This window comes from Sminthopsis crassicaudata, chromosome 5 (genome assembly GCF_048593235.1).
Source record: "Sminthopsis crassicaudata isolate SCR6 chromosome 5, ASM4859323v1, whole genome shotgun sequence".
Taxonomy (NCBI): Eukaryota; Metazoa; Chordata; class Mammalia; order Dasyuromorphia; family Dasyuridae; genus Sminthopsis; species Sminthopsis crassicaudata.
The window spans coordinates 24,567,591-24,585,109 of record NC_133621.1 but is presented as its reverse complement, the minus strand read 5'-3'; the positions used below and the strand labels follow the sequence as shown (position 1 = coordinate 24,585,109).

The 17,519-nt window shown below is 37.9% G+C and overlaps 2 protein-coding genes across 2 annotated transcripts; both read right to left on the bottom strand.

The window, feature by feature from the left end:
* Positions 1-318: 318 nt before the first annotated feature.
* Positions 319-4,945, bottom strand: LOC141543295 (E3 ubiquitin-protein ligase TRIM17-like). Its single transcript, XM_074268289.1, has 2 exons — positions 4,821-4,945; positions 319-2,265 (listed from the first exon to the last, which is right to left on the bottom strand). Exon 2 carries the CDS (start codon positions 1,970-1,972, stop codon positions 575-577), a length of 1,398 nt encoding a protein of 465 aa, XP_074124390.1. The 5' UTR covers positions 1,973-2,265; positions 4,821-4,945; the 3' UTR covers positions 319-574.
* Positions 4,946-15,417: 10,472 nt separating this feature from the next.
* On the bottom strand, positions 15,418-16,815 carry LOC141543797 (tripartite motif-containing protein 43-like). Its single transcript, XM_074269521.1, has one exon. It carries the CDS (start codon positions 16,813-16,815, stop codon positions 15,418-15,420), a length of 1,398 nt encoding a protein of 465 aa, XP_074125622.1.
* Between the last annotated feature and the right edge of the window lie 704 nt (positions 16,816-17,519).

The window sequence follows — 17,519 nt, the reverse complement described above, 5'->3', positions numbered from 1 at the left end:
TCAGGTGTTCCCAATCTCGGATATGCAGATGGCCAGTGGTGCCAAGGGAAATGTATCCCATGGTATTAAGAATTCTTGGCAAGAAATCTAATGATTATTCGGAAATAATTGAAGTGATTTCATTTCTGATGTGCATAAAGGAGGCAATGAGGTAGACAAAAGATATAAAATACCAGTCTCTAGTCAGGAAGTCTTATTTTTCTGCCTTCAAATCTGTCCTGAAACACTTAATAACTCTGCGATGCTGGACAAGTTATTGAACCCGAGCTTTGCAAAGTTTTGCAAAGAAACAAAATGAAAGAATAATGACAAAAATAATCCTAAATAAAAGGTGACATTTATTTCATTTGACATCAAATAGATTACAAAGGAGGTTACTGAAATTCCAGGGGGGCTGGGAATGAGAAAATTCAAGCCAGTTTACAGGGTAGAAATCTGGTCTCCAGTTGATGACCATGAAGTCTGTTCTTCATCAGTGAGTAGGTGATTCTTCTTCTCTTGCAAAGAGTGTTTGAAAATGTAAGGTGTTCAGTCCTGGAAACTGGTGAGAATTCCTCCCTGAAGAAACAAATGCTCAGCCACGTGAATAGCAGCAAGCACATGGATGAGAGTCTGCAGGAAAGAGAGTCATGGTACCTGGGTTTGTTCCTGGAAGCGGAGGACCAGGGGAAAATACGGGAGTAACAGGCCCTTTGAAGATCAAAAGACTGAACCTGTAAATGAGGGTGCCCTGCAGAACATTATAAAAGACAACAGTGCCAGGCATACCATGCAGGTACACTCCAATCAAAGGTAGAGGGCCTTTTACTCGATGGTTCAATGATCCAGGATATGTCTGTAAATAGTATTCCCCTTCCTTCTTGACACAGTGCAGCAGAATCACAGCAGAATCCACCTCCATTCCTTCAAAGGTCCTCATGCGTGGGGTGTAGATCCCCAAGGTCCACTGGGAGAGTTGAGTCACATCCACCACCCAGTACTGGTCACCTAAGGTGAAGGACTGCTTAGCAAAGACATAATGGCGGGGGAAGTCATCAGGAAACTTGGTCTCCACCTGCCAGCCTTCTCCAGCCTTGGCACTCTTGAGATCCTCTGAAACAGTCACAGAGGAATCAGCTGATGTGGGATCCATGGTGAGATCCACTTTGAATTTGTAGAGTATCTTTATCAGGCCAGGAGTGTAATATTCTTCCAGAACTGGGATGACAGCCTGGGCCCTTTGGGCCAACACAGCCTCACACCTTCCCAGCAGCTGCTTGGCATCCTGCAGCAGATCCAGATTGAGTCGGTGGCGTGTTTCCTTCAGCTCTAGCATGAGGTCCTTCAGACTTTTCCCGTACTCTTTTAGTCTGTCCCTCCTGGCCTTTTCCTGTTGTTTACATCTTTGAAGACTTCGGGATTCTTCTTCCTCCAGAAGAGTGTGTACTTTACTTTTTTCAAGGCGAAACAAATATAGCCACTCACAAACAGGACTCCCCCTCAGACTATGAAGTTCTTCATCTTCCTCCAAATGTTTCCCCAAGCGAATCTGAAGGTGCTGGAGCTCCCTCCTGTATTTCTGAGCAGCTTCTTGTATAGAGGAGATCTTGTGAGCCCCATGCTCTGGGGTTTCACAACATGTCACACACAGTGCTGTCAGATCCTCTTCACAAAAGTTCTTCAAGGGTTTCTTGTGAGTTTCACACTGGCTCTGTTCTTCAGTGCTCTCCAAAAGTTTGGAGCTGAACTGTTTGCCCAGCTCAGTCAACTCTGCTAGGCGCCTGTTCACTAGTGGGATCTCCCTGTCCTGGGACACTTGCTTGCATTCAGGACAGGAAAAAGCTGGGGCTCTAATTCTCCAGCTGAAGGAGATACAAGCTTGGCAAAAGTTGTGCCCACACCCAATGGTGACAGGATCACAGAAGTAGTCCCTGCAGATACTACAGGTGATCTTACTCTGCATTTTCTTCAGAATTTCCACAGTAGCAGCCATTGTCCTCTCCCCAATTGCTTCTAGTCTGCAGCAGCCAGAGGAAGATACTTCTCTTACAATGAAGGCAGTGCTTCTGAGCAAGAAGATGCTCTCCTTTTATAGGAAATAGCCTCACCTCTTAGGCCCTCCCACTGAAGGTGTAAATTCCCCAGGCTTGGAATCCTGAAATACTGTCTGTTAACTCTTCTTCTTGGGAGAAGCCGTGAAGTTTCTGAGTTCACACCCTGGTTGGCCTCTCTTAATTGACATGTTCCACCAAAGACAATGGCTTCCTGTGTCTCTCAGGAGATATGCTAAGAAAACATCAAAGTATGGCTCAATGAATTTTCAAATCTGATTTGTATGTAGACTTTCTGTAGACAGAATGTCCAAAATGAAGCTAAAAAGAATTACAAAATGATATTTTTATTTCACTAATTAAACAACCTTTTAAAAACAATTTATATTTTCCCATTGGAAATTTTGGCATTCGTGTTTTTCAGTTGAGTTCCAAACAATGAGGTGATATCAACTGATCATAAAAACCTTACAATCAAATGGTGAAAAGAAGAAATGTAAAATGATTCCTTTTCAGACAATGATGCAATAAAAATTACATTCACTAAAAAGCCAAGGAAAGATGAACAAAAGACAATTGGAAATTAAATATTGTATTGTTCAAGCAACAAGTCATTAAGTATCAATAATTTCATCCAAGAGAATTTCAATAATAAGACCTTTGAGATGTAATGAAAATAGTTCTTAGTGGAAATAGTATAACTCTAAATAGTTATATGAATACAATAACAAAAGAGGAGATCAATGAGTTCACATGCTAGAAACCAATTTAGAAAAAAAGAGCAAATGGTCAAGAATATTAAGAGATTTGATGGAAAAAAAAATACAAATAACGCTGGCCTGGCTGTACCTCACCTAAAATTCTGATATAAAGCAACTGTCATCAAATCATTTGGTACTGGCTAAGAAACAAGTGGTGGATCAAATGAATAGATTAGATAAAAATTACACATTAATCAATGACTGTAGTAATGTAGTATTTATCAAAAACTCCACTTTCAGGGATACAAACTCAGTATTTCACAGAAGCAGCTAAGAACACTGACAAATAAGATGTCATTATATTAGCATAGGTCCACATCTCAAAAAGGTCAATATGAATATGTTATTTGGGGATGGAAGGTGATCCCAGAGGCAACTTAGGAGATCAAGGGATAGTCTGCCTGTAAGATGTTTGGAAAAGGGAGAAATGTTGCCCAAAGAAAAAGTAGAGGACACTATGAAATACAAAATGGACAACAAAACTAAAACTATCTAGTTTAAATGGGAAGCACCAAATTGGGGGGGAAATTTAGAGACAGAGTTTATCGAAAAGGCATCATTTCTAAAATATATAAATAATTGTGTCAAATTGACAAGAATACAAATCATTTCTCAATCGAAAAAAATAAAACAATTCTTTAAAACTATTGCTCTTCCTGAATGTTATGATCAAAAAAGATCCTGGTCATCATCTTTTCTTGAAATTATCAAGAAAATCTGTCCTCATATTCTAGAACCAAAAGGAAAAAGAAAAATGTAAAGAATCCAGATATCATGTGTTGAAAGATATCCTAAAATGATAAATCTCAGAAATATCAAACCTGAATAACTGGCTATTCAATGAAATAAAATGTTTTCAAGCATTTATCAGGAAAAGTCTTGAGCTGAATAGAGAATCTGATATTCAAATACAAAACTCAAAAGAAGTATAAGGATGTAATTAGTAAAAAAAATCCTAAGCATAAATAATAAAGAACAATAAATAATAAAGAAATCATAAACAATACCAACGGGGGAAAATAATATTAGTAGCTCATAAGAACTTTCTTGTTATTATGATAATTAGGAGCATATATATATATATATATATATATATATATATATATATATATATATATATATTTGTGTGTGTGTGTGTGTCTGAGTATACACATAGATGGCATAGGTGTGAGTTGAATATAAAGAGATAATGTGGAAAAAACAAAAATATCATCAGGGAGTGAGAGAGAAATGGAAAGAGAAAAAGAAAAAAAAAGGGAAAGCTGAAATGGTGTAAATTATCTTCCACATAAGAGAGAAGAAAAATAATTTGCAGTGGAGGGGAAGAGAAATAAAGGAGAGGGAGTGAGTGCACCTTACACTCCTCAGAATTGGCTCAAAATAGAAATAACACATAGACTCATTATGGGTATATAATCTCTCTTACTCTGCAGGAAAATTGGAGGGGAAAAGGATAAGGTAAACTGAGGGAGGGATTATTCAGGAGCAAATTTTTGAGAGGGAACAGCATGAACGAAAGAAATAAAAATGAACATAGGGAAATACAGTTAGCAATAGTAATTAGGAAAAGAATTTGGAAGAGAATTTCTCTGATGAAGGCCTCACTTCTGAAACATATAGCAAACTGGGTAAAATTTAAATACAAAAGAAACATTACCCAATAGCTAAATGATTAAATGATATGATCTACAACTGAAATGGACTTAGCTCTTATCAATAATGAGATGATTCATGGCTATTCTAATAGACTTGTGATGGAGAGAGCTATCTGCTTCATAGAGTTCTATGGGAATTGAAGTGGATCATAACATGAGTTTTTTTAACTTCTTTTTGTTGCTGGTTCTCACTTTTCCCTTTTGATGTGATTTTTCTTATACAGTATGATAGACATGGTATGATATTTAGAAATGCACTGTGTAGAATTCTTCACATAGTGGGGGAATTCTGGGTATGGCATAAGATCCTTCACCAAGAGGGAACACAGTGAAAATGTTTGGTTTGGCTCCCCACCTGCCTTTGGTGTTCTCACCTTTCCTGAGAAGTCAAGGAGGGCATGATCCCCTGCCTTTGGTGTTTTCATCCTTCTTGAGAAGTCAAAGAGTGTGTGAACAACAGTTTTCTACTTGAAGCAAGGGATACTCACAGTAAGAGGCATTGACATTTCAATAGCAGGGTGTTTATAGTTTGCTCTTGCTCAGTATGATGATATAATGGTTCCCTAGGTGTGTTGTAATGATGTAATTATACTGATGTACTTAAGGGCTGGGAGGACTGGAGATAAAGACACTCTGTCTTTGACCATCCTGGTGGGACTCCTGCCTTCTTCTGTTCTCCACTAAGACCAAGGCTGGTCCTGAGATCCTCCAGAGAGCTAATCAAGATAGCATGTTTTGGTACCTCAATTTGGGAAATCTAGAAAGTAAACTCCATTTTGGCACCCAGCATGGGGCCTCTAGAAAGTAGGACACTACAGCACTGCCTAATCTATGTTGGATTACTTGCTAAGTAGGGGAGGAGAGAAAGAGAAAGGGGGAGAGAAAGTTTTAGAATACAAGGTATTGCAAGGGGGAATGTTGAAAACCATCTTTACATGTATTTTGAAATAGAAATGCTATTATTATAGAAATCCAACTAAAAAAACATATAATCTATGAATAAAGATTATAAAGTCACATATATCCTCTGAAGTGACAATACCACTAATGGGGATGAATCCTAAGGGAAATGCTTTTTATTTGTTGAGAACCTATGTGCATAAAAATGTTTATAGCAACTCCCTTCTCAGGGTGAAGATTTGGAAATTGAGGGTCATATCAATTGAATAAAGGCTGAGTATATTCAGACATTAAGCAGTGAAGAAACATTTTGATGTTTCTATGAGAAATGATGAGCAGGATGCTATCAGAAAAACCTGGAAAGTCCTCCATGAGCTCCAGTAAAGTGAAATGGAAAGGCTATATAATAATAGCAAAGTTCAGGGATGAACAGCATTGAATAATTTTCCTATTGTCCACAATGTAATGATCTGATAATATTCTGAAGGATTTCAGATGAAAAATGCTAATCTTACCTAGAGAAAGAACTGGTCATAGATGAATACAGCCAGAAGTATACTTTTATGTTAACTTTCTTTTTTATTGATTTTTATTTTTTGGAGGGGGATGCAGATCTGGTTTCTTTTGCAAAGTGACTTTTTTTTTTAAATAAAGCTTTTTATTTTCAAAACATATGCATGGATAATTTTCTTTTTTTCCCCTCCTTCTCCCCCCGCCCCAGATGACAGGTCGACTAATACATGTTCAATATGTTAGAGTATAAATTAAATACAATATATGTATACATGACCAGACAGTTGTTTTGTTGAACAAAAAGAATCGGACTTTAAAATAGTGTACATTTAGCCTGTAAAGGAAATCCATAATGCAGGCAGACAAAATTAAAGTGATTAGAAATTCTATGTAGTGGTTCATAGTCATCTCCCAGAGTTCTTTTGCTGAGAGTAGCTGATTCACTTCATTACTAGTCTGTTGGAACTGATTTGCTTCATCTCATTGTTGGAGAGGGCCACGTCCATCAGAATTGATCATCATACAGTATTGTTGTTGAAGTATATAATGATCTCCTGGTCCTGCTCATTTCACTCAGCATCAGTTCATGTAAGTCTCTCCAGGTCTTTCTGAAATCATCCTGCTGGTCGTTTCTTACAGAAAAATAATATTAGTCAGCCAATTTATTCAGCCAATCTTTAATTGATGGGTATCCACGTAGTTTCCAATTTCTGGCCACCACAAAGAGGGCTGCCACAAATATTCTTGCACATACTGGTCCCTTTCCTTTCTTTAAGATCTCTTTGGGATACAAACCCAGTAGCAATGTTGCTGGATCAAAGGTTCTGCACAGATTGATAACTTTTTGAGCATAGTTCCAAATTGCTCTCCAGAATGGCTAGATGTATTCACAGTTCCACCAACAATATATCAGTGTCCTTGTTTTCCCACATCCCCTCCAACATTCTCCATTACCTTTCCCTGTCATTCTAGCCAATCTGACAGATGTGTAGTGGTATCTCAAAGTTGTCTTAATTTGCATTTCTCTGATTACTAATGATTTGGAGCCTCTTTTCATATGACTAGAAATAGTTTCAATTTCTTTATCCGAGAATTTTCTGTTCATATCTGTTGACCATTTATCAATTGGAAATTGGCTTGATTTCTCATATATTAGAGTAAATTCACTATATATTTTGGAAATGAGGCCTTTTTCTGAACATTTTGACTGTAAAAATGATTTCCCAGTTTATTGTTTCCCTTCTAATCTTATCTGCATTGATTTTGTTTTTACAAAAACTTTTCAATTTGATATAATCAAAGCTTTCTATTTTGTGATCAATAATGATCTCTAGTTCTTCTTTGGTCATAAATTCATTCCTCTTCCACAGGTCTGAGAGGTAAACTATCCTATGTTACTTCAATTTATTTATAATCTCATTTCTTATTCCAAGGTCATGAACCCAATTTGACTTGACCTTAGTGTACAGTGTTAAGTGCTGATCAATGCCTAGTTTCTACCATATTAATTTCCAATTTTCCCAGCAATTTTTTGTCAAAAATTTAATTATTAGCCCAAAGGCTGGGATAGTAGGGTTTGGCAAACAATAGATTGTTAGAGTTATTAATTATTTTGCCTTTTGGACCTAACCTATTCCACTGATCAACTAGTCTATTTCTTAGCCAATACCAAATGGTTTTGATAATAGCTGCTTTATAATATAATTTTGGATCTGGTACAGCTAGGCCATATTCATTTGATTTTTTTTTCATTAATTCTCTTGAAATTTTTGACCTTTTATTTTTCCATATGAACTTTGTTGTTATTTTTCTAAGTCATTAAAATAGTTTTTTGGGAGTCTGATTGGTATAGCGCTAAATAAATAGATTAGTTTAGGTAGTATTTTCACCTTTATTATATTTGCTCACTCTATCCAAGAGCATTTAATATTTTTCCAATTGGTTATATCATACTTAATTTGTGGGGAAATTGTTTTCTAGTTTTGCTCATATAGTTTCTGATTTTCCCTTGGCAGATAGATTCCTAACTATTTTATACTATCAGTAGTTACTTTAAATGGAATTTCTCTCTGTAACTCTAACTGTTGCACTTTGTTAGTGACATATAAGAATGCTGTTGATTTATGTGAATTTATTTTGTATCCTGCAACTTTGCTAAAGGAGTGGATTATTTCTAATAGCTTTTTAGTTGAATCTTTGGGATTCTCTATGTATACCATCATATCATCTGCAAAGAGTAATAATTTGGTTTCCTCTTTACCTACTGTAATTCCTTTAATCTCTTTCTCCACTCTTATTGCCAAAGCTAGTGTTTCTAATACAATATTGAATAGTAATAGTGATAGTGGACATCCTTGTTTCACCTCTGATCTTAATGGGAATCGTTGGAATCTTTCTCCATTACATATGATGCTTATTGATGGTTTTAAATAGATGCTACTGATTATCTTAAGGAAAAATCCATTTATTCCTATACTCTCAAATTGGATTTTATCAAATGCTTTTTCTGCATCTATTGAGATGATCATATGACTTTTGTTAATTTGATTATTACTATGGCCAATTATACTGATAGCTTTCCTAATATTGAACCAGCCCTGAATTCCTGGTATAAATCCTACTTGATCATGATGTATTATCCTGGGGATGATTTTCTGGAGTCATTTTGCTAATATCTTATTTAAGATTTTAGCATCAATATTCATTAGGGAGATTGGTCTATAGTTTTCTTTCTCCGTTTTCAACCTACTTGGTTTAGGTATTAGTAACATGTCTGTGTCATAAAAGGAATTTGGTAGGACTCCTTCATTCCCTATTTTTTTCAAATAGTTTATATAACATTGGAGCGAATTGTTCTTTGAATGTTTGGTAGAATTCACCTGTGAATCCATCTGGTCCTAGAGATTTTTTCTTAGGGAGCTGATTAATAGCTTGCTCTATTTCTTTTTCTGAAATGGAACTATTTAAGCAATTTACTTCCTCCTCTGTTAATCTGGAAAGCTTATACTTTGGGCGGTAGTCCTCCATTTCACTTAAATTATCAAATTTAATGGCATAAAGTTGGGCAAAGTAACTCCTTACTATTTCTCTAATTTCCTCTTCATTGGTGGAAAGTTCCCCCTTTTCATTTTTAAGACTAACAATTTGATTTTCTTCTTTCCTTTTTCTAATCAGACTTACCAAAGGTTTATCTATTTTATTGTTGTTGTTTTTTTTTCATAAAACCAACCCTTAGTTTTATTTATTAGTTCAATAGGATTTTTACTTTCAATATTATTAAATTCTCCTTTGAATTTTAGAATTTCAAGTTTACTATTTGATTGTGGGTTTTTAATTTTGTCTTTTTCTAGCTTTTTAAGTTGCAAGCCCAATTCATTGGTCTTTTCTTTCCCTATTTTCTTCAAATAAGCCTCCAAAGATATAAAATTTCCCCTTATTACTGCTTTAGCTGCATCCCACAAATTTTGGTATGATGTCTCATCATTGTCATTATCTTGAGTGAAATTATTAATTTTGTATATAATTTGCTGTTTCACTCAATCATTCTTTAAGATGAGATTGCTCATTTTCCAATTGTTTTTTGATCTATTTACCCCTAACTTTTTGGTGAATGTAGTTTTTATTGCATCGTGATCTGAAAAGAAAGCCTTTATAATTTCTACCTTCCTGGATTTAATTTTGAGATCTTTATGTCCTAATATGTGGTCAATTTTTGTAGAGGTTCCATGAATTGCTGAGAAGGAAGTATACTCCTTTCTATCACCATTCAGTTTTCTCCAAAGATCTATCATACCTAATTTTCCTAATATTTGATTTACCTCTTTAATTTATTTCTTATTTGTTTTGTGGTTTGATTTATCTAATTCTGAGAGTGCAAGGTTGAGATATCCCACTATCATAGTTTTGCTGGCTATTTCTTCTTGCAACTCTCTTAACTTCTCCTTTAGGAAGTTAGATGCTATACCACTTGATGCATATATGTTCAGTATTGATATGGCTTCATTGTCTATGCTACCGTTTAGCAAGAAATAGTTTCCTTCCTTATCTCTTTTGATTAGATCAATTTTTGCTTTTGCTTGATCTGAGATAAGGATGGCTACCCCTACTATTTTAACTTCACTTGAAGCATAATAGATTCTGCTCCAGCCTTTTACCTTTATTCTGTAAGTATCTCCCTGCTTTAAATGTGTTTCCTGTAAACAACATATTGTAGGGTTGTGACTTTTGATCCAGTCTGCTATCTGCCTCTGCTTAATGGGAGAGTTCATCCCATTCACATTTACAGTTAAAATGACTAATTATGTATTTCCTGCCATCATAATATCCCCTGATTATGCTTTTATCCCTTACCCCCACAGAACTCCTTCCCCAGTATTAAACTTATGATCGCCACTTGTATCACATAGCCCATCCTCTTTAATATCCCACTCTCCTACTGTTAAATCCTTTTCCCTTTTTTATTCCCTTTCCTTATTGCTCTTTTCCTTTTCACTTTTCCTTTCCCTCTTTTTATTGAGGTGAGAAAGAATTTTCTGTAAAACTCATATGTTAATTATTTTCTCTTTGAGCCAATTCTGATGGGTGTAAGGTTCACATAATGTTTCTCTCCCTCTCTAACTTCCCTCAGATATGATATGATTTCTTTGCCTCCTTGTGGGATGTGGTTTCCCTATTTTTATCTCCCCTTTCCCCTTTTTCTTACACTATCCGCTTTTCATTTCTACTTCCCCCTATTTGTTTTTGTTATATCCTTACAATCAAATTATACATGTAGTCTTAATGTACATCCACAACAGAAATACAGTTCTAAAGGGTCCCTTTTTCTTTTTCTGCTTCACTTGAGTCCTACAATTGGAGATTAAATTTTTTTCTTAGATCTGTTTTTTTACTTAAAAACAGCTAGAATTCATCTTTTTCATTAAATGTCCATCTTCTTCCATGGAAGGAAATGCTCAACTTAGTTGGGTAGTTTATTCTTGTCTTTATTTCAAGTTCTTTTGCCTTTCAGAATATCAGATTTCTGGCCCTTCGATCCTTTAATGTACAGGCAGCCAAATCTAAAGTGACCGTTATTGTGGCACCTTGGTATTTGAATTGTTTTTTTTCCTGGCTGCTTGTAATATTTTTCCTTAGTCTGATAGTTCTGAAATTTGGCCACAGTGTTCGTTTTGTTTGTTTGTTTGTTTGTTTGTTTTTTTCTTCTAGCATCTCTTTCAGAAGGTATTTGATGAATTCTTTCAATGCCTATTTTACCTTCTGGTTCTATTATTTCTCTGCAATTCTCTTTGATGATTTCCTGTAAAATAGTATCTAGGCTCTTTTTTTCATCATAATTTTCGGGAAGTCCAATAATCCTCAGATTGTTTCTCCTAGATCTATTTTCCAGGTCTGTCATTTTGGCAAGTAGATGGCTGACATTTTTCTGCAGATTTTCATTTTTTTGGCTTTTCTTGACTAATTCTTTGTGTCTCAGTAAATCATCCATTTCTATTTGATCAGTTCTGATTTTTAACGAATTATTTTCTTCAATAACTTTTTAAACTTCTTTTTGTAGGTGTCCAATTGAGTTTTTAAATAAGTTGTTTTGCTCCATAGATTTTTTTTCCCATTTCACTAAATTTGTTTTTTAATGAATTATTTTCTCTTCCAATTCACAAATTCTACTTTCATGGGAATTCTTTACCTTTTCCAATTCACAGATCCTACTTTCCTGTGATTTCTTTACCTTTTCCAACTCCTTAATTCTGTTTCCCTGCACTTCCTATGAATTCTTTACTTTTTCCAAATCACATTTCAGTAAGTTGTTTACCTTTTCTAATTCACATTTCAGAACATTGTTATTCTCTAGCATAGCTTCTCTTTCCTTTCCCCATTTTTCTTCTAATTCTCTCTTCAGGTTTTTAATAATTTCTTCTAGGAGAGCATTATTTGGGGAATTTTCTGGAGGCTATCTGGATTAGCCTCCTCAGGTTTGGAAACTAGCTCTTTTTCTGCATAGAGGCTTTCAATCGTTTTCTTCATTTTTTTTGCTCATTTTTTTTAAAGCATTCTTGGTCTGCCTTCAGGGCAAGGATATTACCAGCTTCCTCTACAGAGCTAGGATGGGTTTATGGGCAGTATTTGCCTTCTCAATGGGCTGCAAGGAATGGCCAAATTGTGGGAGGGCTCTGTGAATAACTCAACAAGGAAGTGATTATGCCTGGGTATCACTGGGGGGGTGGGGGGGCTATGCAAGTGCCCTGCTAGGAGCCCCACTGTGAGGATTAGTGATTGCTTTGGGGGTAGTGGTTAAGGAGCAAAGGTATCACTGCTCCCCCACAAACATTCACTTTGAGTATTTGCAATCTTCCTGTTCCTCACAATACCGAAAATGTCCCTGCCTGGGGGAGCACAATTTGGGCTGGGGAAATTCCACTATTCCCAGTGAGCTCCTCACTATACAGATGAAAGTCTTCCCTGGATTATGCCCCTGCTGTCTGTGACTGCCCCCCATGGGCCCCTAGCTGCTGAATGCCACAAAGAGCTGTGTTATGGTCTGTGCTAGCTCACTTCCAGTCCTGGGTGGGCACAGCCAGAGTCTCTCAGGCTTTGGCATCCCTTAGTGTACCCACTAAACCAGGCTCCAACTTCTCTGCTGGTCCCTCTGCCACCAAAGCAAAGCAATCAAGCTACAGCAGAGAGCTCTGTGTAAATCTTCCAACAGCAGATGCCCACCCCGCTCCCATTTCTCTCCCTGCTCTGCACTGCTCTGCTCCCAGCACCTCAGGCCAAACCTTTTCTGGTGATATTCCAGATTCTCTTCCACTGGTAAGTTTTTGTATTCCCAATCTTCCTGGATTTTACAAGTCAAGCCTGTTTTTGAGGCTGAATTCAATACTTGGTAGAAAGGGAATTAGAGAGCTTAGAAAGTTCCATCTAGCTTCTCCGCCATCTTGGCTCTGCCCCCGCAAAGTGACTTTTAAGGAAATGTTTTGCATAACTTCACATGGGCTTTCTCACTTCCTGATATTAATGAAGAGTCTCAGAGGTCTTCTAGTTCAATATCAACAGGTCCTAGAAGCTAAAATGAAGCAGAACTTTTTAAAACCCACTATAGTGGATAGATAATTGCTCTGGAAAAATGGACCTGAGCTGGATCCTGTCCCAGCATATACTCTCTGAGCAAAATCCTTTTATCACTCAGCCTCAGCCTCCTATGCTGGAAAAGAAATAACTCCACTCTGAGTTGTGTTCAGGATTCAGTGAGGTCTCAAATGAAAAGCACTTTGCAAATCTTCAAAGATGCTATGAGATTGGATGCAGATGCTAGCTGGGGTTATGATGCAGGCCCATCAAGGGAAGGAATTTTCCTACTTTCTCTACCCACAGTTGTTCTGGGCCAGAACTTGAAACAAGGTGCTTATAATGCTTAGGTATTTCATTCACACCTTTAGAGGAGTTCACACATTAGACTCCACACCTTTAAGAGAGCATATATAAGAAGAGGACAAGCCCACTCTTGGACTTCTGGGAGATTCACAAGTCAGAAATCCACAATCCCACTCTGGGAGGCAGAGTTAGATTCATTCCAACTTCCACCTTTGTGCTAGATGGAGGCTGAAGGATAAACTTCTGCATTTGGAGACATTTGCAAGGAGCTCTTGGAACCAAGGAGAGAGATAGGTCTTTACTAAAGCTAACCAGGCCTCAGGAAAAGAGACAAGACTTTGAAGGACACAATAAAGGATTTGGGCTTAACTCCTGACTGCATTTGGGGTTATTAAACTGAACTGAAACTTAGGCTGCCTCCAGAAGCCCCCAAGAACCATGCTCCCAGAGAATGATTATATTTTAGAGAAGAGAACATCATACACAGTAATAAGGACCTCCTCTGGGACTGAGGGTCTCTAAATGTTTTCCTAGATACATAGATGTGAAATGACATTCCTAAAAATGACACAACTAAATGCAAAACAGGACAGTATTTAAACCTTGCTCTCCTTGACTGGTCATGTTTCTTTCCACTGCATCTCTCATATGAAGCAACATGGCCTAATGTTTAAAGTATTAAACATTATCCCTTGTATTCATTTTTCCAGATTTTCCCCTTCCTTCCTCTACTCCCTCCCCTAGATGACAGGCAATCTCATGCATTTTACATGTGTTACAGTATAACCTAGATATAATATATGTATGTAAATCCAATTTTCTTGTTGCACATTAAGTATTGGTTTCCGAAGGTATAAGTAACCTGGGTAGATAGACAGTAGTGCTAATATTTTACATTCAATTGGAATTCTGAGAATGGGATTCAATTTCTACCTCTGTGACCCGAAGCAAACATCTAACCTCAGTACTTCCTCAGAAGCTAAAGGCAAAATTCAGCTTAGATGAAAGGACTCTGGGCATCCTCAATTCTAGTTTTGCTTTGATGATTCTGGAATATTTCATATTTAATGAGTTATTTCAATGCCTAACAGAGATGGAAACATTGATTTTTACTGTTCTTCCTTGTCCATGAAGCAGGTAAAGAGCTTCCTCTATTGCTTTCATTTTCCTCCTCTTGACTGCAACAACAGCAAGAGTAGCAGCAGCAGAACCATCATCGTCAAGAAACTCCATGTTTCCAAGGAGCTCCTGAGAGACCCAAAGATTCAGCTCCCAGAAAACAGGGGTTGGTTTGTCTCCCAGCACTTAGGAGTGTTCACTCTTTGCATTAGTTCTGGGACCCAAATGGAAGGAGAACAAGAAGCACTGTACCAGGAGTGATGGCATATGCACATCATGTCTTTGTTCCAATGGTAGATACTTAACAAGGTGATGAATGCAGATGTAAAATTAAGATTTCAAAACAAATTAATGATAGGGAAGTGAATTTTTTTTTTCTTTTTACAAAATTGTACCTAGAAAATTCTACTCAGATTCATACATATCTGGAAGAGGCAGTTAAGAGTTAGTTTCCCTTAAATTTCCATTCTCCCCACCATATATATTCATCCTATATGTACAACCCATATGCCATCAGGTGTTCCCAATCTGGGATATGCAGATGGCCAGTGGTGCCAAGGGAAATGTATCCCATGGTATTAAGAATGCTTGGCAAGAAATCTAATGATTATTCGGAAATAAATGAAGTGATTTCATTTCTGATGTGCATAAAGGAGGCAATGAGGTAGACAAAAGAGATAAAATACCAGTCTCAAGTCAGGAAGCCTTATTTTTCTGACTTCAAATCTGTCCTGAAACACTTAATAACTCTGTGACCCTGGACAAGTTATTGAACCCGAGCTTTGCAAAGTTTTGCAAAGAAACAAAATGAAAGAACAATGACAAAAATAATCCTAAATAAAAGGTGACATTTATTTCATTTGACATCAGATTACAAAGGAGGTTACTGAAATTCCAAGGGGGCTGGGAATGAGACAATTCAAGCCAGTTTACAGGGTAGAAATCTGGTCTCCAGTTGATGACCATGAAGTCTGTTCTTCATCAGTGAGTAGGTGATTCTTCTTCTCTTGCCAGGAGTGCTTGAAAATGTAAGGTGTTCAGTCCTGGAAGCTGGTGAGAATTCCTAAATGCTCAGCCACGTGAATAGCAGCAAGCACAAAGATGAGAGTCTGCAGGAAAAAGAGTCATGGTACCTGGATTTGTTCCTGGAAGCGGAGGACCAGGGGAAAATACGGGAGTAACAGGCCCTTTGAAGATCAAAGCACTGAACCTATAAATGAGGGTGCACCTGAGAACATCATAAAAGACAACCGTGGCAGGCAAATCACGCAGGTACACTCCAATCCAAGGTAGAGGGCCTTTTACTCGATGGTTCAATGATCCAGGATATGTCTGTAAATAGAATTCCCCTTCCTTCTTGACACAGTGCAGCAGGATCACAGCAGAATCCACCTCCATTCCTTCAAAGGTCCTCATGCGTGGGGTGTAGATCCCCAAGGTCCACTGGGAGAGTTGAGTCACATCCACCACCCAGTACTGGTCGCCTAAGGTGAAGGACTGCTTAGCAAAGACATAATGGCGAGGGAAGTCATCAGGAAACTTGGTCTCCACCTGCCAGCCTTCTCCAGCCTTGGCACTCTTGAGATCCTCTGAAACAGTCACAGAGGAATCAGCTGATGTGGGGTCCATGGTGAGATCCACTTTGAATTTGTAGAGTATCTTTATCAGGCCAGGAGTGTAATATTCTTCCAGAACTGGGATGACAGCCTGGGCCCTTTGGGCCAACACAGCCTCACACCTTCCCAGCAGCTGCTTGGCATCCTGCAGCAGATCCAGATTGAGTAGGTGGCGTGTTTCCTTCAGCTCTAGCATGAGGTCCTTCAGACTTTTCCCGTACTCTTTTAGTCTTTTCCACCTGGCCTTTTCCTGTTGCTTACATCTTTGAAGACTTCGGGATTCTTCTTCCTCCAGAAGAGTGTGTACTTTACTTTTTTCATGGTGAAACAAATGTAGCCACTCATAAGTAGGGCTCTCCATCCGACTATGAAGTTCTTTGTCTTCCTCCAAATGTTTCCCCAAGCGAATCTGAAGGTGCTGGAGCTCCCTCCTGTATTTCTGAGCAGCCTCTTGTATAGAGGAGATCTTGTGAGCCCCATGCTCTGGGGTTTCACAACATGTCACACACAGTGCTGTCAGATCCTCTTCACAAAAATGCTTCAAGGGTTTCTTGTGAGTGTCACACTGGCTCTGTTCTTCAGTGCTCTCCAAAAGTTTGGAGCTGACTTGTTTGCCCAGCTCAGTCAACTCTGCTAGGCGCCTGTTCACTAATGGGATCTCCCTGTCCTGGGACACTTGCTTGCATTCAGGACAGGAAAAAGCTGGGGCTCTAATTCTCCAGCTGAAGGAGAGACAAGCTTGACAAAAACTGTGCCCACACCCAATGGTGACAGGCTCACAGAAGTAGCCCCTGCAGATGCTACAGGTGATCTTACTCTGCATTTTCTTCAGAATTTCCACAGTAGCAGCCATTGTCCTCTCCCCAATTGCTTCTAGTCTGCAGCAGCCAGAGGAAGACACTTCTCTTTCAATGAAGGCAGTGCTTCTGAGCAAGAAGATGCTCTCCTTTTATAGGAAATAGCCTCACCTCTTAGGCCCTCCCACTGAAAGTGTGAATTCCCCAGGCCTGGAATCCTACAATACAACCTGTTAACTCTTCTTCTTGGGAGAAGCCGTGAAGTTTCTGAGTTCACACCCTGCTTGGCCTCTCTTAATTGACATGTTCCACCAAAGACAATGGCTTCCTGTGTCTCTCAGGAGATATGCTAAGAAAACATCAAATTTTGTCTCAATGGATTTTCAAATCTGATTTGTAAGTAGACTTTCTGTGGACAAATGTCCAAAATGAAGCTAAAAAGAATTACAAAATGATACTTTTATTTCATGAATTAAACCACCTTTTTAAACCATTTTATATTTTCCCATTAAGTACAAAAATTAAATTTTGGCATTTTTGTGTTTTTTTTTTTCACTTTTGAATTTATCCATCCCAAGTCAGGTGGTTTCTGGAAAAGCTGGTAGAAGTTCTTAATTACAGTAAATCAGCAACTAAGCCAATCAATCTTCTCTCAGTACAAAAGCAAATGGAGTGGGTGTGTAGCTTCCAGTAGAGGATGGGAAGGCAAACTCTGGGAAATGAGACTATTTCCCAAAAAAGAACAGCAAAACTACCCCTT